At 36.9% G+C, this 27,789-nt stretch overlaps 1 protein-coding gene across 1 annotated transcript; it reads left to right on the top strand.

Moving 5' to 3' along the window:
- Positions 1-14: 14 nt before the first annotated feature.
- Positions 15-27,789, top strand: LOC146158948 (collagen alpha-1(XII) chain-like). Its single transcript, XM_083384799.1, has 28 exons — positions 15-38; positions 354-419; positions 2,732-2,791; positions 3,232-3,294; positions 3,480-3,497; positions 3,687-3,722; positions 4,777-4,812; positions 5,403-5,483; positions 6,172-6,225; positions 6,886-6,921; positions 7,044-7,094; positions 7,482-7,553; positions 8,089-8,142; positions 8,470-8,514; positions 8,601-8,654; positions 10,591-10,671; positions 11,452-11,535; positions 12,376-12,447; positions 12,864-12,957; positions 13,194-13,204; positions 15,194-15,782; positions 17,799-17,825; positions 21,570-21,809; positions 22,855-23,146; positions 24,488-24,638; positions 25,047-25,119; positions 25,905-26,078; positions 27,468-27,789. The coding sequence occupies exons 1-28, from the start codon at positions 15-17 to the stop codon at positions 27,530-27,532; spliced, it is 2,703 nt and encodes a 900-aa protein (XP_083240925.1). The 3' UTR covers positions 27,533-27,789.

Below are 27,789 nucleotides of genomic sequence, written 5' to 3'. Positions count from 1 at the left end.
CTTTCAGAGCGACTATGACCACTGAAGCAAAAAGCACGGTTATTTAACTTAAACTAAAAATGACTTTCTGGATACATTACCAAATTCCTATTGTAAAACAAACAGTTTGAATTATTTATTAGAGATCCACAATATAGATGGAATATGCCGGTTTACTAACTTGTTGTTAAACAGCGAATGGCCCGATCTTTATTAACTTGCTAATACTATAACGAAAATAGTACAATTTATTACAATAATTATGTTATACCAAACGAACAAATGGTTGATTAGCTATTACAAGTCAAAAAAAACTTGTTTCACAACTAAAATATTTGTGTAAATGTCGGTTATATTTTGTTCTAAACATCTAGTGTGGCAACGACGCTCCTGCCCCTCTTACCGGACCTTCATGTAACAACTGCACCTGCCAGTGTGAGGTAAGTAAAGCACTTTACAACCTACTGTATCCCAACTAAAGTTGGCCATGTTCCTATGGAAATTTATCATCCTTATACCACTCCCAATATTGCCCCTTTGTCGCAGTTTTAAATGAGACGCCTTGCTAACACATCCATCAAAAAGGTTTATGTTTAAAGTGTTTATAGCTAATAATTTGATATATAGGAAGCATTATACCTAGCTAAAAATGTAAAACATATACAAATATTTTATTTTATAATTTGTACTAAAATCTGGTAGTCGAACTTTGTAACTAAAACTATCGCTACAAAACGAAATAAAAATACAGAAAAATAAATTTATCCAATACAACAAAATCTATGGCACACACCCGAAATCTAGTTGGTGTTAGACAAGCTTTGTAGATTAGTTCATAATAACAGAAAAGGAAAACTGGTACAAATTTGAGCGATATATTTGACCGGAACGCCCGGTCACGGTTTTTAAAATTCTAGAAAAAACGGGAATTTCGGCAGAAAAACAGCCAAACTTCTCTTTGCTTCCTAAACAGTGGAATATGCTTTTTACTTAAATTCTCTTAAACGGCTTTAAGTCAGTTGTTTCGCTTATCTGGTTACTACGTTTAGCGACGTAAGCAAAGCGCAAAGTGCGTCATTCACAGCCCCATTATTTCGTCACTTTACACTCTATTCGTCCGTTTCAATTTTCCTTCAGTCGGCAAATAACTTTAACTTCTGCGCGGCCTATTAATGGCAATAACAGACTTTGTTACATACCGATCGCACATTTATAAAAAATTAGTATTGGTGGAGTCGCCCTTTAGCAATCCATTTTCTGCTACTAAATTTTTTATTAACCCCTGTACTGTAGTATATACTTACCTCTCGTGACCAGTAATAATACATGGATTCCTATTGCACTGAGTGATTGGGTTTGGGTTGTAGATTATTGATTATTGTTATAGTATATTAAACGTATTGGCAATAACAAATCAATTAAACTGTAAGTTCAATAAAACTAGTTAAATGAGAACTACTCGACCAAACTACCAGTGAAAAAAGCGAGCTGGACGAAAACTCTTCTATTAAACTGCGAGTACCAATGAAATATGTTGCACGAGTACTATTCGATTAAATCAGAAGTATAATATAACAAGTTGAAGGAAATAAGAAAGAAAAATCACAAGTACAAACGTTCATAGACCAATATGTCATTTGGAAAACAACCAAACGTTCTTGTATATAGCTCTGCCTTCACGTTCGCTCCTTTACAATCACTATCACGCAGCTAATTTGGCGTCATGCTGGTTATTATCAAGCGGTTTCAATAAGACCCAATCAACACGCAAATCAAAATCAAGCATGCCACATTGGAAACAATAAAAAATGAGTTTCCAATGACACTGTGTAGGAAATATAAAACGTGCACGACTCTTGGATAAAACCTGCTTTTGTACTCCCACTGGCGTTAACACACGGCATGCTCAGCTTGATTGTACCAAAGGAGCACTAAGTCACGTTGTTGTTTTGCCTGTTGAATTGCGGCTTTAGGAAAATCTTTCGAGTTAAAATGGCTAAAAAATGGCATAACAACTTAACTAAGATTATTTTCCAGTAATATCGAAGAGTAGTTGACCGTTACTGTAAAGTTTTATTAATGTAGGTTTTGCTCTTGTATACGCCAAATTTTTAAAATAAGAAAAACGCTAATTGCAAAATCGCTTTAAGGAAAGCAGATAATTATAAAGCTCTTATAAAATTGATATTTGCAATTCAAGTACTGTAGAATGTTAGATCGGTAGTTCTTAACGTTTTTAGTATGATTACGTTAAAGAACAATACTATCCATATTATTCGCTTTACAAATTTAATTAAACAATCCAAACTCTTTGCCTTTCAGCGATCAAAATAGCACATTATACCACTGTTTAAATTACGCCCCATAAGTTGTTAAAATGCCCGTTTCGCGAGAATTAAACTATAAGCCACTGCTTTAGATATACAATGTATATATGAACTGTATATGTAGAACGATTGTCACGCCTAGTTTGCACAATTACTCCACTAGGAAAAGTAGTAAACAAAAGAAAAGCTGGGGCATAATTATAGCCCCATACTGGATTTGTCTCATCCCTGTAACCTAGATACATAGCTAAAATAATTCTATAAACAACACTGGGTCGAACGACTAGTCATGCGGTCGTGAAAATGTAAATGTTAAACTGCGTCGACCGAATAACCAAATTTTCCCGCCTTTCTCGACTAGACATAAGCTTTGAAATAGAGTCAGACGGGTGCATTAAACGATTTCCGTTTATTTTCTCTTTTAGCTGCCAATCGGACCGCAGGGACCCGAAGGCCCACAGGGCGACGACGGAAAGTCGATCAAGGTAAGTTTCAGCATTAATTATAGCCCATATTATAAGGTCATCTTAATAGATATTTGCCCTGGTAGGGAATTTTCTTCATATGTAAATGCTATCAACCACACATTTTATACAAGGCTAAAAGTTCATCTTACCACATTTAAATAAGCGTCTCTAAAAAGGTTTCCTGCGTTAGTTCGAAAAGCTTTTGGCTCTCCTGAAAACCCAAGTTACTACATTAACTCAAGATTTTCTAAGTATTAAAGCAGAGTTTTATTAAATTACAAGAGACATAATTTGAGACTTATTGGAAGATGTTTTCCAAACTAAATAGTTTACTTGGGATTCGTAGTGAATATCTTCAACTCCCATGCTGCTTTTTGATTAGCATGCTGCTCAAAAAAGTTGTTTTCAATTTTAAGAAATTAAGTTAGCTTAATAGCTATTGATTGTTTACCTTTCAGGGAGAAGTTGGACCCAAAGGAGAAATCGGACCTCGTGGACCTAGAGGTGTTCAAGGCGAAACGGTAACATAATTAGGCTACACTGTTTCAGAAAAAGTTTCTAAAGCGAATCATAACATATTAGCTAGTCTAACTTAATTTCGTAGATTTGTGTATATAATATCGTTTTTTACTTTTTGTTGTGATGTATTTTTACTTTGTGGTGTAATGAATAAAGTTTTTAATCGATGTCTATTTTTGTTTTTCAGGGAGATGATGGTCCACAGGTAAGTAGACCAACACTCGTCTAATTATATTGAATATTTGATGACCAAAACTATTTTAAAATAATAAAACTTGAAAGAACCTTACAAGTCTTCTTTAAATTCCTTAAGTGCACATATTGTCTCCTATATTGTTAAATAACTGACTAGATTTGCCGACGAATTTGACTTTGAATTTTCTTTATTATCCAGGGAATTGGCGGTCCCCAAGGCGAAGTTGGCCCCAAGGTAAGAAACCTATACTTAGCTGTAGAACTCTGTGTGGGAAAGTGTGCAGCTTTAATAGCTGTTTTACGAGCTCGTTACTGTACGGGCATGTTCAAGAGCGACCGATCGACACTTTATTTTTGCATGCCTTGAATTGGAATAATGATATTCCGGAATTTAGCGTTGATTTTAGACTTTTGTAATTCGATATTTGACCACGCTTTTTGGCTGAGCAGTAAACATCACGCACACTTTCCAGACGCAATAGGATTGTCGTTGGCTTTATTCCTCAATTTGTAAACACAGTAGAATAGTCTGGAAAAGCTAGTATAATCAGGTCAGACCCTATTTTTAATGATTATCACAATTTTAATTGAAAAATACTGACGATACCTTTGCCGAAAAATATATGAATATGTTTCAACATCTATTAATAGTATCTGACCTTAATAACTAGATTTGCTAGGTTATTGTGCTGTTACTGACCAAGATACATAAATAAGACGACATTTGTAAAATTCAGCACTAAAATTTCAATAAAAACATATTTAGTTCTGATATAACAACTCATTTAACACCATACAAATAGCAATATTAACTTAATAAATCCAATAAAATCGTGTAGTTGTTCAATATTTTTACTAGCAGTATCACAAAATAACCCAAAATAAGATATTACTATAAACCCGCATTTATGTAAAATAAGTCGTTAAATGAACAAAACATCCACAAGAGCAATAATGTTGTATACAACTTCGAGTTTGAATTTAAAGCTGCATGATAATATTTTAATTTATCCAATGCTGTGCAACTCAAGCACACAAAGCGTCTGCGTTTGATGATCCCACAGCCTATACTTCCGCATATTCAAGCATATCTATTTTCGGAATAAAGCCGTGTCTAGACTTTTAACGGAGCTTAAATTCAAACCAGGCCCAATCCATATTTGTGGGTTTTCAGTTGACGCAACTTACCAACCGTGAATATAAAGCACAAACCATTCGCAACGCATCATTTAACATTTATTTTTCCTAAACTAAAAGGTTTGAGATTTATTGAATTTTACTTTCTGCAGGGCGAAATCGGAGAAACAGGCCCACAAGGAGAAGAGGTATGACTTTTTACAAGATGCTTTAAACTGCTTATGATTGTATAGTGCAAAGTGTTGTACATTTTACCTACGGTTTCATTGCAAATTGTTTGTGTTTTTACCGCTGTTGTCAGCTGTAAGTGGCTTATAGCGGTTATTTCCGATACGAAGCTCGCTACTGATATATCGTGTCGGTAAAGGTTGGCCAATATTTCAGCCCATATTTGACTACGGAAATATGTTATGGTTTTTTCAGAAAAACGGATAAATTTACTATTTTTTTGGCAAAACCAAATTTTGTTGAAAATAGTTATATATTTCGCTTTACATTACACTTCTTTTGTCACAAATACTTGTTGACACCTGCATGCCTATGTAAACTTAATCTTAACTTCATTAGGACACTTAGTTTGGAGTTACTCAACTTTGTATATTAAATCAGCAATTTTTTTTTAAATATTGGCCAACAGTTCTTACATTTTTTATGTTTATGTTTTTTTATGTGTAATTACACTACCATAATATCGTATTCTTAGCTTGCAAACATATATAAAGATAACTCTGGTATTTATAAAGAATAGCTTACTGACTCCAACTCATTTATATTCTAGGGTGAACGAGGACCAAGGGGCGAAACAGGCCCCAAGGGTGATACTGGTGAACAAGGAGAGGATGGCCCACAAGGACCCCAGGTACGAATGTACTTCACGTAATACGGCACAGTGTCCCATTTAGCACTTCGTTTAGGTTCGGGCAACAACGAATCAGCCGTTGGTGTATATTTAATTTATAAAGTAAAAACTACGTTGTGGAATTTCCTTGCAAACTTGCCCTGAAATCGAATTTAAGTTACTTCTTAACTTATTTCGATTTAATTCATTAGAAATTTACGTAGGTTGTTAATAATGAAATAAAAAATCGGATTTCAATTATAAAGCTTCACAAATTGTTTGCTAAATAGTTTTTAACCTCCTGTATTATGTGCATAAATCATGATTATATAGCAGTTATAGGCGGTATTTAACCTGAAAAGTTCTAACTCTTTATTCGTTCGGAATGTTACTTATGTTTTTTCATCGTTTAACTAAAGCCTAAAGGTCCTTCGTCGTCTTGTAAATGGAACTTTCTCGAATCACGATTGTGTTTGATGTACAGCCCTAATGGCAAATGACCAAGCAGTTTTAACATACCAGGTGGTCGAAATCTAGTTGCGTCTTCCACCCTACCCCGACTGTTACAAACATTAAGAGCTAGCATTTCGCGTTCAGGGAATTGGAATTACATGTTTTACTGCGTTAAAGAGCCTAAAACGACCATGTTGGATGCGCCGACGCTGTGTTGTCCATTACATGTAAACTTGCTAACCACCCGTGTTTACAGGGTGAACAAGGTCGGCAAGGTGAAGAGGGACCACAAGGTCCAATTGGCCCACAGGTAAGTGACTTATAACACTGAAAAAAAACAACTAAGTAACATATATAGCCAAGTAACATTATAGTTGGTTATTTGAAAGCAGGGGTAAGCCTACCCTGACTTGGTTTCAATTGATTTGTTTTCACTTCTTATCAAGATGCGACATAAAAATTGTCAGATGAGCCATACTAACAAATAATATCAAAAAAATCATTTCTAGCTATAAGTTGCTCAAGTGTCTTTTAACTTTTGTTTCCATGGATCAAACTGTTTTCAATTCTTATCCAGATTGCGCCACAAAATTGTAAGATGGGCCATACTAACGAAAATTATTGTAATACTTAGAATAGAAATAAAAAAAAACATTTATATTTATAAGCTACTTAACATTATACTTTTTCTAGATCGTTATTCTTATTTCAATAATCAGTAATGCCTTTTCTTGTGTTAACTATGCAATATAGGGCACTACTTGGAATGTGTAGAATATAGTTATATAATGTTATGTTACTCTAAGTCGAAACTAAACACGGTTCGTGAACGAAAATTGGCCGTAGGGTTTAATATTTTCCTACTCTGGATGAATGTGGTTTATCGACCAATGTGGTTACATTTTAAAATTTATTGCTTAACCTTTATTCTGCGACGTTTATTCTGATAACTACATGTTTACCATTGCAGGGTGAACCAGGTGACAACGGTGAAGACGGAGTGCCGGTAAGTTAGTAGAAATGCTTGTTTAGAGTTATGCGATAGTGCCTTTCAAAAATTTCAGTAATTTACAATATTAGCATAAGAAAGTTTTTACGTGTTCTAATATCTTGCACTTTTATTTTAAGGGCGAAGAAGGACCACGTGGACCTAAGGGCGAACCCGGAATTGGAATCCAGGTAATCCTTGAGATAATACACTGTTTTAGTTGCTGTTTAACTTTTCCAGCATATAATTTCTACTTTTTAAGGCATGTAAAACGTTATTGTTTTCTATACAAACAGAATCACAACTGAAGTTTAATTGGCAGAACCCTTGAATGTCTGAAAAAAGCTATGTATGAAAAATAAGCAACAATGATTAGGTTTATGCATTTTTAATAAAACTATACGTTTACCCCATATAATAATATTTGTAGGCTATTACCAAAACAATTACAACTATTAAAGTTAAAACTTATTGTTTCCCATTGTGTCCCATACACGCGTACTTTATTTAAGGTATTTTGAAAACATTTTAGGGATATTTGTATCCTGTCACTTTTAAGTTACCGGTATTTGTTTTAGGGTGAACGTGGCGAAGAAGGACCTATTGGACCCAAGGGTATGACCGGAAACGATGGAAGAGATGGACCCAAGGTAAGCTGCTGATCAACGCAACGGCACAACTTGATTTGACAGTGCTAAACGTAAAACTTATTAAATCAAACGATAACCAACGTGAAACTGACCCAAAACAACTTAAAACCGACCCTTAAATGCTAAAAAACGCTATACAACAACAAAAAACATCAAACAAAAATGTTTTTTTTCAGTGTTGATTCAAGCTAGCCTACAACCTACGAATTTTATCAGTGCTTCTTATCGCTCATGCTTAAAACAATCTTCATTTAAACATCAAATCAGTTTTGTTATATTAGTAGAACAAGTTTTAGCGCCACCTTTCAAGAATATGAAATAACACAACAATGAAGCAGCTTTTATTTGCTTTTTCTTGCAGCAGTTGATGAATGAACCAAACTATTTTCGAGGTAGCCTATGTCATTTTAAAAATAACCATGTTGATAAGCTGCATATCTTTTAAAGTATGTGACGCGAATCGCGGACTTCATTTTTGACAACGTTTATTTTGCTTGAATTGAATTAACGTCGATTGATTTTTCTTTCTTTTTAGGGTGAAGTTGGACGTCAAGGTCTTTGTGGACAACCTGGACCAGCTGGTGAACCGGTTCGTAAACCTTCATTTCAGTGTTGTAGAGAGAAAGTTCTGTCGTTGATTTAACCAGATTGCCCCGGAGTGAAGTTATGCGCAGGGCGAAGTTATGCAAATAGCACCGTTTTTTTGACATTAAAAGGACAGCTGCATCAATTGTGGCTAACGATCGGTCGAACAAAATTTAGGTTATCTTAAACAAACACCAACATGCGATAGGGTTGCAGATCGCTATCCAACCAGATAAGGCAACGGGGCGACAATCAATCTTACCTATAGCGGAGAGTTTTCTCCAAGCCTTAACATCCTGTTGATTTTTACCTGTGTATTTTTCTTGTTTAGGGCGTAGAAGGCATCCCCGGAATTGACGGCGTGGACGGAGGCAGGGTAAGTACGACTCGACGCGTGATTGTGATGTAACACAAGGCTTGTTGATTTTCAAAACGATCAATTTTTCTCGTTTTTATTTGCAGGGACCACAAGGCGTCCAAGGACCGAGAGGCGAACGTGGACCGTCAGGAGAAAGAGTAAGTCGAGTTTCTTGCTAAATATTTTGCCTTTTACGCCCTTTAATTGCCATCACCAGTTTTTGCACTTAAAAGTTCAAAGCAAAATCGATTTCTCGGAATGTAACATTAAATTGACAAAATATTGATATTGCCCAAACACACCATTGTTATCAATCTTTATCCAAATCTCTATCTATCGGTGCCCTTTGTTTTATTTTACTTTAAATAAATCGTACTTAACACAAACAGGCAACAAAATTTTCCCCAGACAGAATAGCTTTTTTATCTTGTTCTGGTTTGGTTTATTTAGGAAATGATTAGAAAGAATTGCTTAACGCGAACGCTATTTTCACTTTCGTAAGGCAAGCCTATAACTGTGTAAAACATAATTTTGTGAAAATAAAACCCTATTTAAAAGAACTACGCAAAATGTCACTTTTAATTTACACAGTTCAAGAAGTAGTTTAACGAGAAAAGCAGTTAAAATGTCTGCACCTGTCCATTACATTTAAAAGTTTATGCGCCTTTTCCATTTACACCTTCACCACCTTTCCATTACCTTTAAAATAACTGTTTAATTATGTTTAATATTTAAGAATTAATATTTTCATTTTATTTTTGCCAACCGTCTCTGAAATTAAATTTATTATAATATATATCATACACTATTGATATTATTCACCAAAAATGAGCCGATATATTAATAAGTAACACTACTTGTGCGTATTTTCTATGTTTGCTTTCTTTCTCCTCTCTAGCTGCCACCGCCGGTCCTTAAGTCCCGAACGTTTATAAAAGCAAAATGCCACCATTTGTTTGCAATTGGCGTTACCACAAGCCTATGCCTGTCAAAACCAAAAAAATGGGCTACTTGGGAGACAGGGCAAACTTTACGAGCATTCGCTAACTGTTCGAAGGCTTGCGGCAAGGTTTACAGCCCTGCCAATAAACCTTGATATTTGTCGTCCGGATGCTTTAACATTTACTGACATTAGGCACAATAAACGACGACACAATGGCCTTGTAAAGATTGCCATCTGCCAATTTGGGATCTGCCAACCTGTAACGATCGACTTCACCTTTGCCTGACCCTTTTTATCGCGGTTCCGGCTACAAACCGCACAAAGCGATATGAATGCAGCGGAGCATATGCAAATACAATTAATGTAGGAAAACACTGAACACACGTTCTTTATAAAAGAAAATGATTCTTTAATCTAAGGAATGTTCCTTGTTTATTACTTGATTTATATCAGTCTAATATTTATCTTATTTAAAGTGAAAATCTTTTTTGTCTTCGAGAGACTCCACTTGTCAAATTATTTTACCTATAATCTATTCTCAAGAAAATTTATTAAAGATTATATTGAAAAAAAATATTTGGAGATTAGACTATAGTTCATGACAAAATGCACCCTTTTCTGTAATCTAACTTAAAAAAAAAAATTTGGTGGACGGCCTGGTACTTTTGGGGCGACGGGGACCTACGTTGGGCCGGTTTCGAGGCCTGGGGGCTAAAAGTGAGGGTGATTAAAGAAACAACGGCGTGCTTGGGTGAAAATGTTGAAATGTTCCAAAAGGCAAACTTCATTTTCAACAATAAAACTCAAAGTTTAAATAACCGAGTGAAACCAGGATCAGACATTGTTCAAGGAATATATATTTCGCCTATATTGGTATCGCAAGTTCCTATAAATAAAGTAAAATAGTCTGTGGGAAAAAATAGTAACGCGGGCAATTACAAACAAAGCGCTAACGAAGTAATCAATTGTTTGTTGTTGACTTTGCAAAATTAACTTAACAACTTGCAAGATCGGGTAAAGGCTTCCTTAAGATCAAACACCATCGTATCTACTAAGTACCGATAAATCCAGTCTGCATCGGGTATCGACTAGAATCCGAAATCAGATATTATCGGACATTTTGTAAACCATGACTCGTTTGTCTTTTTCAGGGCGAAGACGGTGTGCCAGGAGAACGGGGATCTCCCGGTAGAATTGGAATCACTGGCGAGCGAGGACCTGAAGGACCACAGGTAAAACTGACCACACAGTGAACATATTAAAACTGCGGTAAATTTTTCGCCCTTCATTAAATTTGTTCAACCTGTTGGCTTCAATTCGTAACTATTGTTTCAATTTTGATCGTTTGTTTTGTCCGTCAATGTTCTATAGCAATAGCTTTCCCGCGAGTAACACCTGATGGGTTTTAATTAAACCTTTTTAAAAGTTATGACATGTCACCAATTATATATTGATGAAAGGACCTTTGGATGACCTTAGAATTTACAATAACATGAACAGTAACTTTTAAACAATCAAAATGCTAACTACTACATTTTCTATTTGTTCGTAATTAGGATCTAACTTCTATGATAAAATTCCCCCAAAAATTTATAAATTACTCACAGGTTAACAATCGCTGTTAAACACCTATACACTGATTGACTGCTAAACTATAGTAGTGCTGTATTAGGATAATGACAGGCTTTAGCATAAACTTTTTTCCTTGGTTGGGTAATTGTTAAACATGTGAGTCCGAAATTTCGAATTCAAGCAATCTCAAATTTCAAATTTAACGAATGCCCTGCTAAATTGCAAAGTTGTGTATTCAGCCTTTGAAATGTTAAAATTTTGTTTGATTGTGCAAATCCATTATAACCTCATTATTTTGTTGTTTAACCCACAAACAAAGGGTAACTAAAATTCTACAAGTTACCCCAGAGGCTACAACACCAAATAACCACCAGTGTCAAGTGCAATTAATGGCTGCCTTAACACCATTCAGTCAGCTAACTTGTCACTTTTGTTGTTAGGGCGAACGTGGCTTCAAGGGTGAAAAGGGTGAACCTTCCGACGTGCCTGGACCAGAAGGACAACGTGGTGAAAGGGGTCTCACGGTAAGTGTCAAGTCCTAATGTTCAACAAATGGTGTTCCAGAGTTGCAATACAATTATTGTTAGTGGATTAATAAGAAAATCTTCTCCGACATTGAACCTGAAAAAAAACACGATTAAAAACTTGAATTTTGTAAAAACAAAAGCGGACAAGCAAAGTAGGCCCGCAGACTATCATCACCTTCAGTAAAACCACAAAAACACCAGCCAAACACTTGCTTCAGCTTTTTACCTTGTGATGCCTACGAAGAGTTTAATTCAGAGTAAAATTATCCCATGCTTTTATTCTGATACGAATACCCGACATTTTAATGTTAATTATCGAGGTAAATGATAATACCACATGACATCATTACTATAATCATATAAAACATTTTGTTGACATGAAACCGTGTAAATGTTGTGTTTTTAGATTTATTAGGACTTAATTTGCAGTGGTGTAAAAAGAAAAGTAAAGCCTACATGGGACGATTGATTTATCACATTAAGGAGACAAAAAAAACCTTCTTGATTTCATCACAATGGCTGAAATATTAACATTATATGCTTAGCACCGATATCACCCTGTTGTCGGGTGTATGGTAATACTAGACCTTGCATTGGCTATCAGTCAAGTTCTAATAATGTGCAACACCTTTTATTTAAGTTGTGACTTTCCGTGGAATGAATGCGTGTCTTTAGACCTGAAAATTTTAATTTAAAACTTTTTTATACACCACTGTTACATAGTAGTTAAATCAGCGATTGTTTAAGGTCTTAATCAAAAACGTACATGCACAAAATCATTTCATAACTGCTCTACTTGTTACTTTCATTATTTTGGTGTAAATGTATCTTTTCCAGGGTGACCGGGGTGCCGACGGTTCCGATGGACTCGACGGTCCAGAGGGTCCATCAGGAGTCCAAGGCTCACAGGTTTGCGGCTAAATGGTTTATACTCTGTGGCTGAATCGCAATAATTTTCTTCGAATTTCAAAAAAGGTTTACAAAATTACGTAATAACCTGGTGCTTTACTAAGAGTCTTGTTCTGTATGCCACGAACGCCTAAAAAAGGTAAAATTTTGTTTATATAATGCTATAAAGCAGGCTCGCTTATCCAGCTACCGATTTCACATAATGATCTTAAATCTAAGATGTACAACCGTTGCATTTATGACTTCGTTTAAAGTCAGATTGGTGATTAATATTCTCAAAGACGAGTTTTAAGTAAATAAAACAGGTCAAATTAACATAATAATAATAAGGTACAATTTTGTGCAAATTTATACCGTCGCGTGATCGACACGGTCACCATTCCCAGGAACACTAAGTATCACTAAAATTTTTACAGGGTATTCCAGGACCCAGAGGTCCACCAGGATCACTCAACCTTGCAGAGTTGCGACCCATCATCGCTGAGATTGTGAGGGAACTGATGCCAGCAGGTGCTAATATAACAAGAACAAACCGTTCGATAATGAATTGCAAAGCTAAAAAGGTCGAGTAGATCCTAATTATCTTGATTATTGAGACGTTTCGATAAGAGCTTGTATCATCTTCAGTTATGTCCGACGTTAACTGTTTATGATACAAGCTCTTATCGAAATGTCTTAATGATCAAGATGACGTCGATCTACTCGATATTTTTGACTTTGCAATTCATTATCAAGCTACATTACAGATCCGTGTAGTGTAAACAAAATGTTATTTATGGCTTTTTAGAAATAAATTGATATCAAGTACTTAGTTTTATTTCTACATTGGCATTTTCCAGTTTTTAGAAGGCATTATAAATGACCATTCAACAGCTTTTCTGGCTATTGTAATTTTACTAATAAAACAGTGTTTATCGCGATATACACTGTCAGTAACTATATTATAGGGCTATAGGCTACCCATTAAGGACATTTAAATCATGGAGTAAAGTCGTGAAAAGATTTTTCAATCAATATCATGTAAAAGCTGTGCTCGTTATTACTTTTTAAATATTGTTTTGCAATGGTAAGGTTCACCTTAACACATATTTATTTATTGTGCAATTTTGTGGTTTATGATTAACTTTATAAATAATTGAAAACTATTACTTGTCTGCACAATTTTCGGGAGACGGCTTGCCTTTTGGGCGGAAATCGTTTACAACTTAAATAAGGAAGTTACTACATATTGCCTTTGAAAACTGTCAGATTGATCTTGGACACTTTATAATAATTTCTATTTTTTTTTCAGAATGCGGTAAGTGACTTTTTCTATCTACATTACCCGTCGATTGACGTGCACCGGTCGGGAGTTTTGTGCGATTGATCAAAGAGTGTATATTCGTGTAAATGCTAAATGCACGCCGTCCATAATATAAACTATTATGGAAGCCTCTTGCAATTGCAACGTATGCCGAGTTGATTGTTGAACGTCCAGTAAGCATCATACACTAAATAATATACGACCAACATTATGAATTTGTCCAAACTACAACCTAATGAATTAAAACTAAATAAATAATGTCGCAAAAATTCTTTTATAATTCTTTAATTCCCATTTTCTCTGATATTCATAATACGCAAAGCAAACTACACAAAATAATAAAAGACTTTTAAAATGAAATGCAATTTAATTGGCGCAGATTTAAATATAAATAGGGTGTCTGTAAAATAATAGTTTAAATAATTCCTAAAAATAACATGAAAGTATTTTAAGCAAAATTTATAAAGAGCTGTAACAAAAACATGCCGGCATTCTGTATAAAAAATATCTCATCGCCTTCGATTTAAAAGCGCAAGGTTTCAGAAATAATATTTAAAATTGAAAGATTTGTCTTGAAGAAATGCGTTGATGCTGAACGAACGCCACTCGGTTGCATGCGGCATATTTACTTTTTGATCCACCACCGCTGTCGATATTCACTTGTTAAATAAACGCAGCACCGCTTTTGCGCGCACGCTTTTTCGGCCCCAGGTCCCGTATGTATGTCGCCGTTTTTCGCTAAAGAACCTCGCATACTGCTGCCGCCTTTGAGAGCAGGCCTTGGTAAGGTAACACAACGCTTTTTTACGCCTAGATTGTGAGCTTTAAATCGTATTCGTTGCTAGGACCTGTCCGGGCAGTAACTGACAAGCTTATATGCACCGTTTTTCCGCTTTAAAAATGCTGTTGCTACCAGGAATAGTATACCAAAAAATGCTCATCTGGTACTTGTTTATTTTCACCAAGGTTTCTGCTACCTAAGCAGGGTGCCTTTATCAGGGATTGTAAAAAAATACAACGATACAAATGCGATAACCGACAAACAAAACGTTGGAGAAAATGAATAAGCACCGACAGAGCTTCTTTTTAGTGTAGTTTTCCCGCATTGTTGGTGCCAATATTTTTCGTGCTACAAAATTGAAGCCCTGGTAGGATAATGACGCAACGTATTTGTCGCTGCCATTTTTTTGCATTTTTGTATGCGTGTCAAGGCCTTTTCCTTTTCGCTGAAAATTTTAAATCTAAACCTTATTTTTCTCCATTAAAATCGCGAGTGTTACTGTTACCTTACAAGGCAGGCCTGACAAGGTCGGGCAAAACAGTTTTCCCGTTTTTACGTCGCCATTATGTCAATTCGCACCCGAGTAATCTGTCGCCCCGTTATCGCGTGCGTGTAAGTAATGTTGTTGTGACGGTTTCGTTGTTTGCTGCCAAACAGTGGAGGGTCCAGCCCCAGTGACCTGCGAGGAATATCCGGTCGACATCGCCTTCCTGGTGGACGGCAGCGACTCAATCGGTCGCGACGAGTTCGAACGTGTCAAGGACTGGATCCTTCTCACCGTGGACAGCTTCAAGCCGGGAATGCGCGAGATCCCGATCCACGTGGACGTGATCCAATACTCGGAGCGCAGCATGATCGAAGTGCACCAGAACGTGGTGGGAGGAATCGGCGAAATCGATCAGCAAGTGCGCAACATCCAACAGATGCGCTCAGGCACCAAGACCTACACCGCCATTGAGTTTGTAAACCGGGAGGTGGTGCCCGAAATGCGGCCTGGCTCCTATAAGATTCTTATCACCATGACCGACGGCGACGCCAGCGACGAGCGCAACGCCGCCGAAATTCTGCTGGCGCACGAAAACTTCCAGATGATGATCGCTGTGGGAGTCGGAAGCAAGGTCGACAACGACGAGCTGATCGACTTCAGCAGCAACGGGCACTTGTACAACGTAGACGACTTCGCAGCGCTCGGCTCCATTATTTCGGGCATCGTTGAGAAGACTTGCGCAGGCATCGACGCCATCATCGCAGGTAAATCACGTCTCAGTCTTTAGAAGACCGGCCTTTGACGGTTGGCAAATGGCAGACAGCGTAGCGCAAGTCTTTCTTGCTCCTTAATTCTCACTTGCATCACTGCCTCTTTCTATTCTCTTCTTTGATCTTTTCTCTCTTGCAAACCAACCGCAGCTGATAATTTTCTGTTCTCGGATGCTACGTTGCTCTAAAAGTAATTTCATCTTGCCATCTCTTTTTCCATTATTTAAGCCGCTGATTGCTGCTTCGCATTCTCTTCATTTACTTCTTGCTCTCTTGTTATCGTCTTCGTTTTCTATCTTTCACTCATCTTCCTTGAAGTCTTGCAGCAGACGTTCACTGCAGTTCTCATTCTCTGAATTTTGATTTGTGCCGTCTGTTTTAATAGCCTATAAGTTTCTTCCAAGGAAATTAGTTCTGACCATATCCCTTTTATCTCTTCAATGTCTCACTGCCTCTTCGTTTTAATTTTCTATTTCTATCTCTTTTCTATTTTCCGCTTGACGAAGAATTTAGTCTTAGGTCTGGGTCAGTTCCGCTGTTTTAAAAGATTTGAATTACAGATCCCTTAACATTTTGAAAGGTCTACAGTTTTTGTCCTTAGTAATAACATTCAATTCCAAAAATATAGGATCAGTCGTTTTGATCTCTGAATCCTGTGGCTACCCTAACTTAGAATTTTTGCTCCTCTTCTATTTCATTTTATGCTTATCTAATATTTTCCATCTGGCTGGTCATGGGATTCATTGTTCGAAGCATCTCAGATTTTAACTGTACAATGCGCATTGGTAAGATAAGCTGTATATGTCTTGCATCCCTCAATTTCTGTTACTCCCGGTATCTCATTCACTATTAAATCTGCTGCGTTTTATTGGATCACACGACTTAAGTAATTAAACATCCCTTCCTTATCTTTCTTGTTATGTATCATCGACCAGGAAACTTTATCGCTACTTTAATATAGTTGGATTGCTGGGCTAACTTTTCTTCTATTTTCGTTCTGCTTTACTTTAATTTCCAACAGGGATTTTAAACTTTCGTAGTTCGAACGATCTCTGCCTTGTAGGCTAGTTGCATGGGATTTATTAGACACATCAAGACCGTAATGTATACTTTGGCTGAAAAATGCCACAAGTGCAAAAATATTGCCAAAAGAAACAGCTGTTTTCTAGCGATGTATTCGATTCAAACTTGTAGCATGTTCCATATAACGGTGGAAATGGACTTTAGTTATATAGGACCGCGTAACATTTGTCATGCAATCTGACCTAAAAACAGCGGTTTTGTTTTATCGCGCAGCCTTTTGTCTAACTTTTACTTTTTCATTCCCATTTTTGGCTGTCAAGCATGTCCGAAGAATCCTGTTGCAATCAACTGTGTTTGGCCGAACTAATGACAATAACTTTTTTCATTTGCACTACTTTCTTTTTCGTATGCTGCCTAACCATAAAAAATGGAAGTAAATGTAATTTTTTCTCTTGTTTTCTCGTATGTAATTATTGCTACTCGTAATTGCTCCTATCCTTTCGCAATATTTCTAATCGTAATTTGCAGTTTCTTTCTGTTACTTGAATTTTCTTCTGAATGACCTTGCACTTAGAAATTATTCGTAATTTATTCCGTAAATGTTCTGTACGTGATATGCAACTGTCATGCGATTCGTTTCAATTATTCTATGTGCAATTTATTCGTTGTTCTGCAGCGTTTTTTTTAATTTGCATGTTGGTGATAATTGCTTGTCTGCCAGCTGCTTTGCATGGGGCTGATTTTAGTCGTATATTTAAATACACTAAGTGTTCGTGTCACTTAGTATTTTCCTTTTTGTCTCCTGCTTGCACGCCGCAAAGCCTTTAATTAAATTTATTCGTGTATTACACGCATGCACCTGCAAATATTGCCCAATCGCTCCGTCTGCTCGTATGCAATTTTGTGTTTTAAAATTATATGTTAAAACACATGCCATTTTGCGTCAATAATTGTTAAGTTTCTTAAATTTTCATATTTGTTTTGCAGACGCCGGTGACACTGCTGTAACAACAAGTAAGTAACGCGACTTTTTATTTTATGTTAAAAATAACACTTATAGCGCGTATAGTGTGCATTTTTAAAGACCAAAACCAGTCGTCCTACCAAGGATTGCTAACAAAGCAAAGTTAGGCTTAAAAAATAGCCCATTTTCGAAATACAGTCATGATACGGTTACGGTATGGTTGAGGACTTCGACAACACAACAGGATAGTTTTTTTTTTTTTTGCTTTCATGAAATCGATTGGTAGGCCGACTGATTTCGGTAAGCTTCGCGGTTTATAAATACTATTTGCTTTTATTGATATGGTTGGTCTGTACGACTTTAGAAGGGCTGCTGGTGATAAATAAGGTGTGATAAGAAGTGGTTCATTTCTGAACAGGGCTACCGTAGATTTGGTACTCAACAATCAAATGACTTGAAAAAATATGATTTTATAAGAACAGTCATATTGTGCGTTTGCTTATTTTTAAATTTAGCCTCTATAAAAATTGTGCTAACTAAACACTGTTATTTACTACAAAACTAGCATTCCTAGCGAACTAACTTACCTAGCAAGCTATCAATGCTGTTCTTCAACCACAATTGTCTCTTGACAATGCTTTGTAAGCAACAATTGAAGTTAGGAAAACAAAACAATCAACCATGATTAGGGTAATTTCTTATTACTGAGAAATTTTTTTTTCTTTTAAAAAACCTTAAAAAGGAGTTTTCTCACAAGTAAGAAAAAAATACTTTCTAAGAGGGCTGTAGATCAAAAAATTACAAAAAATCATAAAAAGGACGGTCTTAAAGCAATTGTCAGGTCACATGTCCATAAAAAATTGTCCATGTATTAGTAGAATGTGTTATTTTGCAAACTTTTCGAACGTTTTTTTTTCAATTTTTCTAAAAACCTTATCGAATTAATATGCCATGAGCGCTTCCACTGCTCGCGAGTTTGTTTTTCATTGCAGTGCCATGGTGACGTCACAAACGAGCGGACCGAAAAGAAAGGGCGAAGTTGGGGAGTTGCCTCGATATGTGACGTCACGCATGGCACTGATGACGTGTTTAAAACGAACACCCTGGCCCCGGCAACTCCCTAAACCGCCCTTTTTTTCTTTTTGCGCAGTTGCTCGTTTTCGACGTCACCACGGAAAGAAGCCACGTCACTGATGACGACGCCGTGGCCAAATGACGTCATATGTCTCTTTCCACACCCTCAGCATATATAAGACTTTAGAAATCATTACGAAACAAAAAGACATTGTATTCAGCATATATATATCCTCTGAAGCTTAAAACCAGGGATGTCCGATACTTCGTGTTTTATCGCGATACCGGCCGATCTATCACAAACCAATGACCTGTTTATTGTGGTCAAATTAGAAAAATTTTAAGCCTTAAAGTTCGAGCACAATGGTTTCATGGCTGGTAAGCAAAAAATGCTTAATGACTGTAACTCTTAGTTAAATTTATTGTAAATAAGCTATTTTGTGCAAACAGTTGAATTTCAAATAGAAATACGATTAGTTCTATCACATGGCTGAAATGCTGAAATTTATTTGGTATCGCCGAAATAATATTAGACGGTTGCCGATACAATAAATTAACAGAGTATCGTCCCCGAAACGTTGTTATCGGACATCCCAATGTAAAACCGCGTAATCCCCCTTGCTTTACATCCTTTAATCTTTCCGGCCGCAACCTCTGAGTTCCAAAATTGCGTCGCGTATATCTAATCCTGTAGTGCAGCAGCAATTGTAGTTTGCTTCGTTTTAAAAGGTGTTGTTTCTCGCTTTTACGCCCCACGTGGCCAGTTCGTGACCCGCTTGGCCTTTTGCTTTGGCAATGTTACTCTATACAATGTAGCTGTACAGCTATACACTGATGCCGCTGCAGTTACTAGTGTTTAGTCGCCCCTTTAAACCTGCGCTTCTATCATCCGCCCCGAAAAGTTCAGTCTATAGTTCAATTTTTTCTTGAATAGAGTTCCAAAACGTAGAAACAAATTAACAGACGACATTCCATTTTGCTACGCATCGCCTCGTGACAGCTCTGTCAAACCCCTCCCCCCACCAAAAAAAATCCAATGATAAATCTAACTTACGGGCATATTAATAATCATCACGGGGTACAGAAATGTATTGGATTCTTTCAGTGTTGTAAACAATTCATTTTAAGAACTAAGTCCCAGTCAAATCATAATTATAGCAAGTCAACTTCAAGTAAACAACCTGTCCTAAAAATAAAACGTCAAGTCATTGACTTAACTCAATACAACACTGGGTTCTACCAACAAGTTTGGCCAGTAAACCTTATCAACAAGTAAATAACGGCACCGATGTTCATATATTATATTAAAAGTGCCCCATACCATTAATATACTACTGCCAAAAAACTGGTTAAACAGCCTGTATACGTTTGGTTTGTTGCAGGCCCCCCGTCCCGAGGCGATGCGAAGAAATAAGGCCCCTGCGCCCCCGTTCACCCACACCCCTGTCCGCTGTGCACACAATTTCCGCGTTTGGAGCAATTCATAGCCAAAACAAATCACGCGTTTCGTCATTTTTTTCAATCCAGTACTCGTTTTCTTTCGTTCGAGAAAAAAAACGCGATTTTCATTCACATTATATCAGCAAGAATCGTATAGACTGCTGGTCGCGCCGAGGCAAAAGCATAGGTCTTCCCTTGTCGACCGTGTCACTAATTTCACCACGATAAGTAATCCCAATCTCAGTTGTTACTTTACCTCAGTGGTCGGCAAACTGTGGGCCGCAAAGCCATTTTTAGTGGGCCGCGAGCTATTTTTTAATAGTTTAGTTTTATCATGTAATTGTGCGCCGCGTGACTGATAGCGGTATACTTATTGCAATACATTTTCAAAATTAATATGTGTAGCGTAATTTTGTGGCGTTACTCTAAAAAATTGGATTCCCCCAGTCCTAACAAATCCCGGATACTCCCCTGTTGTCGTACTGGTTTGCGCAATGCAAAGTTTGCCGACCACTGCTTTAAGTGAAACTCATCTCATACAGCGAATTGCCCGTAAAGTAATTTTCACGCGTCATATGCACTTCTTTGGCCAGTCTTGACTAACCTACAGCATATATAGATGTTTACTTACGTGTAGAACAATCGGCCAGCACCCTGATCCCAATATAATTCGTGCTTTCCTTCATCGCAGTTTCGCAATTCAATTCGCCGTGTCCGTGATCGCAGTAGCTTTACTAGTCGTTTTGCATGCCAATAAATAACCAGTAGTTGAACGAGCCTCGCTGCTTTTCAATGGTTTAGCCAAAATATTATAAGCGCAAGGCAGGATTAAAATTGAAATAAACAAAAAAACAAAGGAAGGGTCTAATTACTTTGGAATGCTGAGTATAGGATTAAATTTGTTTGAAGGTAGGAAAATGTTTCTTAAAACTTCAGACTTTTTTCAAATATAGGCAATTTTAAGCCACGTGTTATCAATATGCCTCACTTCCATCTGTGGCTGGTCCCTTGTAACACAGAATTTTGTTACTATAGTGAACGTGGTTTCTTTAGATTTAAAATGTTTATCTAGCTTCTTTAAATAAGCTCTATTCTTATGTTTTTTATTTCCTTCACTTTCTACCAACTTCCAACGGACACTAAACGGTATTTATTCATCCAAAACCAAACCTGTACATGTCGTTATGTCCATTTGTTAAATGTTCACCCATCATCGCGACATCTCGCCCTCTCACATTTTTCGACCCCTCATTTCGGTCCACATAACTCCTGACCCCCAGCAGCCGCCCCAAGGAGGGTGAACACCCCCCGTGGCGAAGTGGCTCCGGGTGACTTTGACGACATTTGCGGTCAACCCGTACCCCTGGGTAACTGCTTACGGCCTGGCCACTCCTCGACCGAGGTTAAATTTTACTGGGATTCGGAGGCCAAGGACTGTGCCATGTTCAATTACATGCACTGTGTGGGCAGCAACGTCTTCGACAACCGCTACACCTGTTTGCTCCGTTGCAATAATACCTGTAAGAAAATGCGCTTATCTTTTTGAAATCTTATCTTCAACTTTGGGCATTTTCCATAACTGTTTAATAGAAGTGTAGTGGGGGCCATTTACCTACATGGATTGATGAACTCATCTTCACATGAAATTCGCCATTGTTTTACATCAAATGGTCAATTCGTTTGAAGTTTTTCCGACTTAGAGCAATTGTGACAATGTTTTCCAAACATGAAACATGCTAATAAAAAGCGTTCATTGGTTCCATTGCACGTCCGTTGTCTGAGCATGGATAGCGTTTTTTGGTGTGAAACCTTCAGCATTGCTTTTTACTTGGTTTGCAAACGTTAAATACTACTGTTCCATTGCGATCAAATATGGGTTTGTATGGGCGGCCGTGAAGCAATCGGTAAGTTTCATCATTTTTACTTTAAAGCAGGCCTACTTGAATTGAAGTCCAAATAATGACTTTTAGAATGAAATGCATGAAAATATGTCCCATTTTTCGTAACAATAATTAACAAATTTGCAGTCCGTATGGCGAGTTACAGCAACTAAGACTAAAAAAATAATATGCGACTGTTTCCACAACTTAAGTCGCAGAATCATAATCTATATGTTCGCTTGTTATGTTGAAAAATATGGAACCGAACTTATCACTCTTATTTTATTTGACTTATAAAACTTTTTTTTTTTTAATTATGAAACGTCTTTGTTAACCTTTGTTAATGCGAGGCGTCCTCTTAAAGACAACACAGTGTTAATAATTCCCAATACAGTTAAATAGCCATTAATGCGCCGTAAGACTACTGAATCTTTTTCGCGTTGTTTATTGTCTTTTTAATATTCACTTTGTTAAAAAAGTGAAGACGGAACACGTTTTCTTTATGAAAGCAACTGAGCTTGCCCCAATCTTTTCTTTTCGTTATTCAAACGTAATGTCTGAGGAAACTTTTCGCAAACATTATTTTCCCTATTCAAGCAACTCAGCCTGCTCCAAGGTTTTTGTTTTTTTTGTAAATGTAATTATCTGAGAAAACTTTGCGCAAACATTTTCTGTTTCATTAAAGCAACTCAGCCAGCTCCCATCGTGACTACGGAAGCTCCACCAGTACCATCCTCCACCACTGTTCCGCCTCCTGCTCCGACCACAGTTGCTCCTGTTGTGTCCTCTGTCGCTCCCGGACTCGGATGCGAGAGCACCATGTCGGACCTCGCCTTCGTGATTGACGGGAGCTCATCGGTGGGTGAGAACGGATTCTTCCTACTTCGTGAGTTCCTCATGAACGTCGTGGACGGCTTCACGAACGTCGGTAACGATGGCATCCAAGTGGCCATGATTCAGTACACAGAAACGCCTGAGTAAGGACACTTTATTTATAAGTTTAAAAAGAAATCGCAGATTAGTTTAAAGAAATAATAAGAATATTAAAACCCATACAGAAGTAAGTATCAATTTGAACGTTTCGAATAACTCTTTGTTCATTTTCAACTTCATGTTGAATGGTACCAACTTCTGTATGGGCCTTGATACTACAACCTCCAACCATTATGCAAAATTATGGACTTATGGTACTAAACTTTAAGCGTACATTTTATCGGTTGCTCATCCTTAGTTTAAACCAGGGCTGTGACTTTATTTTTTCGTTCGGATCAGACTCGGGTTGTTTTTACCCAACTCCACATCCATTGTTTCAACCAGACTAGCGTTCAATGGGAACTTTACTAACGCTAATGAACGAAATAGTTTGGTGTTCCAAACTGGTGATGACCTTGTCTGGTAAACAAAGATGCCCAAATTAAGAAAACGTTGCAAATATTTACCTGGAATAATTGAAAGAGCTGCAAAGCAAGAAGTATAAGACATGAAATCTAAACCATGCATAAATAGGTTATATTTAGTAGACAATTTCACTGAGTTGTTATCCATCTAAGTATTATTTTCTAAACATTCAAATGCAAGGCCATGGATAAACGATTGTATTATATAGCCATGTTAAATGAATTTGTGTTCATTTTGAACATGTTTACGGACACTGTTAAATCCAAGCCCATACGGAAATACCATGTCATCATCAATTTAAATAATTGATTTTTTTAATATCCTTACATTTAAAATATTTTCACCTAGGCTTCAGAAGAATAAGCATGGATCGTGTGTATATTATGAGTAAATCAAAAATTGACTTGAACATAATTTTGTTCAAAACTTTCACCCAATCTTACTTACTTCAATATTTGCGTTAATATTTCTGCTAATACTGTATTCGTAGTGATCAGTGATTCTTTATAATAGTCTTGCCCTCTGTAGACTATAAAGTCTACTCAATAGAGCATAAAAAGGAAAATGATTAAGGACTTTGACTGATGCAGAGTTTAAATTGTTTAATTGTGTACATTCGCCAAAGTTGAGATGCGACAATCATGTGTTTTTATGCTGTTTTTATAAAACAAATGTACTTCCAAAACATAGCCTACCTCTGTAGCTACAGTAGAAAATTGGCAGTCGTCATAAGTGGGCAGTATACCTCTCAAAACCACTCAGCAGAAAACAAACCAAACCTAGCTGACTAGTAGATGTAGGTATTTACTCTGCTATCATAACGATTTACGTCAGATTGATAAATAACTTTGTCGCAAAGAGGAACTTTATTCTTTTCCTCCAAAAAAAAAAAGCAAAATCGTCGAACTGTCTTTATTCAGGCCAGAATTCGAATTCCGCCAGTCGACATCAAAGACAGCAGTGTTGGACGGCATTGACGAGCTCGCATTCCGCGGTGGCGGTACCCAAACAGGGGCAGCTCTAGAGTTCGTTCACGCGATGTACAATGAGATAGCAGGCAACAGGAAGGCGGTGAAGGTATATTAGCAAAAAATAGGTTTCCAGCTTTATTTAATTGCACCTAATGCAAATATTCCTCTTTTATCAACTTCAGAAATATCTAGAACAACAATGATAGGAATAATAAACATAGTCACGCCTATTTTTTTCAAATTTTACGAGTATATTAGCAAAAAATAGGTTTCAAGCTATATTTAATTGCACCTAATGCAAATTGTTTTCTCTTTTTTACCTTTTTGAAAGGCAAGATCGATATTAATAGAAACAAACCTAGTCAAGCATCGTTTTTATGACGCCCAGTTACCATTAAATAATTGGCCGTTTATTCTCAGATGCCCTTTGACTTAAGTTCTGTGCTTTTAAATGCTTTACTTTTGTTTGTGGAGCAAGTTTTACCCACTATCTCCTTATGATTTTAAGGTCGCCGTTGTTATCACTGACGGGATGAGTCAGGACGATGTAAAGATACCAGCTGAAGCTCTGAAAAACTCGGGCAAGTTTTAGTAATTTTATTGGCATTTTGCTTTCACCAAGCCAAAACTTGAAAATGATAGCACAATGTAAAACTGTTTTTAGAGCATAAGTGAAACGATTTTATTTTTCTTAGTGAAATCGACCTTTTGATGTTTGTTGTGTGCAAGATTTCCTTTAATAGCCCATTTTTTATTAACTTTATCGAATGCACAAATATTTTATGTAAACCCTCGTAGTAATACAAACTTTACCATGGATAGATGGAGAGTTTTCGATCTTGAAAGCCTTTAAAACATAGTCCGAAATAGTCCAAAAATGCAAGGTAAGAGGCTTCAATTCTGTGTCAAACATAAATGCGATATGGCTATAATAACAATGGGCAACACAATTTTTCTTGCACAGGGTTTTTCAACTGATTCTAGTGTACTTTGGAGTTTAGACCATTGATTCCAAATCTGTTATTAGTGTTTTCCTATCACATAAAGTTTACGAGCTACGGAATTTAAACTATTTTAGCAAAAACTGCTTTTTAAGTTCTAAATAGAAAAATATTTCCGGATAGCAATTTTCTAAAACCAAAATTTTATATAATGTATGAGCCTATTTCTGGTTGAGCTTTCTAATCAACATTAAATTCCTGTTTAAACATGTTTGGTTGGCATTATATTCAGTTATACGAGCCCCAATTTACTGTAATAACGGCAAACATCTAAAAAAAAGTGTTTTCCTACATTACCACCGAACCTCGCAGTAGAAAATCATTCTCAAAAATGTGATGCCTAAACATCTAATTGTCGTTTTCAGGCGTCACTGTGTTCGCAATTGGCGTTGGTGAGGCCGAAAAGGTAGAACTGCGTGAAATCGCCTCCAGACCGTACAGCGAGCGCGTGTACAGCGTTGAGGACTACAGGGGCATCGCCAGCATCCAAGAGAGTTTGGTCCGCAAACTCTGCACAGCCTTTGGCGGCACTTTTAGATGTAAGTGGAACCTCGCTTAGCCGACGTAAGGTCGCTTAAGCTCTCATATATACGCGTTGGTTACCTGATCATCAAACGCAATTTGATTGTCTTTTTTTCTCACGTAGTGTACAGTAGTTGTGCAGTTTGCAAAGAGATAACCAGACTCTAAACTAGTGCATCGTCCTGGATGACATTGTGCCTTGTACGCTTTTGTGTACGGTTTTGTTTACTTGGTTTTAACCAAAGGGAACAGCATGGTTTTAACTGCACCCCTTTGAAAAATGCATTAACCTTAGTGGCGTGCATAGGGAATGTATAAGTCCTTAACTAGAAACTTTTAGTAGTGTTTGATTGTGAATTGGTCCCGTACTCGCTAAGAATGTAAATAACGTTTAAGGAGATCATACACGGGTAAAAAGAGTTGAATTTCGAATAAATAAATCCTAAACAATATAAAAGGAAACATTGAAGTGTTTAAAAATGAAGTAATTTGACCCAAGCTCTTATGCCGAACGGCCGCGTAAAATGTAATTGTGTTAAACCTATAAGCAATAACCCACACTGCAAAACATTACACTTTTTGAAAGTTTTCACTATCCCCAGAGGACCATTTCTTTGAAAAAGGAGGACATATCTTAGCCATAATCAAACGCTTTATTAAAACCATGAAAAACACCAATTGACCGCTGAGTGGTCCGAAATAAACGTTTCTATGGATTATACTGGTCACTTGATTTGTCTCTCCATTTAACAATCCGCTGCACTTTTGCACGCCACTAAATAATCTACACTCATTGTTTGGATTGTACATAAGGGTGGTGATATTTGCAGAATTATCGTAAAATATCAAGAAAAATGTAGGCCTACTTCTAACAGAAACGTTTTCTTAACATCAAAGCCGAAGCCATCTTCAGCTTAATGAAAAACAAAACAGGAATAGCTTTCCTACTTTTTGCAACAGATTTTAAACCTTTATACTTCAGTAATTCTAGCTAGAGCATTGTTTTATTTCTTCCTATTGTATTGAATGTAAAATTTTATTGATATAATCTGTCTTGTCATGTCCTGTAATTTGACTCAGCGATTACTTTCATGTCTACGTATGAAATTTCCAGTTGTCAATCAACTTGTGCCTGCAAAGTGCACAACGTTGTTCTTTCGATTAGCCTTAACACGGCCCGTGCCGATTGTAGGCCTTTAATGTGATTCCAAGCGCTTTAATTCATCTAATTTGAGAAAGAATTGAAATAAGTAACACCTTTCAATTTTGAAACATAAACCAAATCATAATTCGGCCTTTTGCTTCCCTTGAATCCATTTGGTGTGCGAATGAGAATGCCAAGTTTGTCTGTCTGGGTGCTTCACGTTTAATTGCATTCATTAACTGGTCCGCGTGAACTTTTTCAGCGGACAACAGCGAACGGGACTATTTGGAGTACGAGGAGTTCATTCCAGGTTTGTTGTCGCAATGACGCCTTTGTTTCTTTTGCTTACCTTTAGCTCGCGTTTCGTATATCGCTGACTCTCTAATAACGTTTGCATGACCCTTGCTTTTTCGCCTAACTGCGACTGCTATTTGCTTGACTAGTCTTTGGTGTTCTGAAAAAGCAATTGTTTTAACATTCTTTCGATTGTAACGTATAGTTTTGATTTTCACTTTTAGTTTTATCAGCGTTTCTCAACTCATAGTTAGCGATTAAAAAATGGGCCCCTCATTGATTCGGTTAAA

This window comes from Ascidiella aspersa, chromosome 3, assembly GCF_963924565.1.
Source record: "Ascidiella aspersa chromosome 3, kaAscAspe10.2, whole genome shotgun sequence".
NCBI lineage: Eukaryota > Metazoa > Chordata > Ascidiacea > Phlebobranchia > Ascidiidae > Ascidiella > Ascidiella aspersa.
This window is presented reverse-complemented; position numbering and strand designations above follow the sequence as displayed.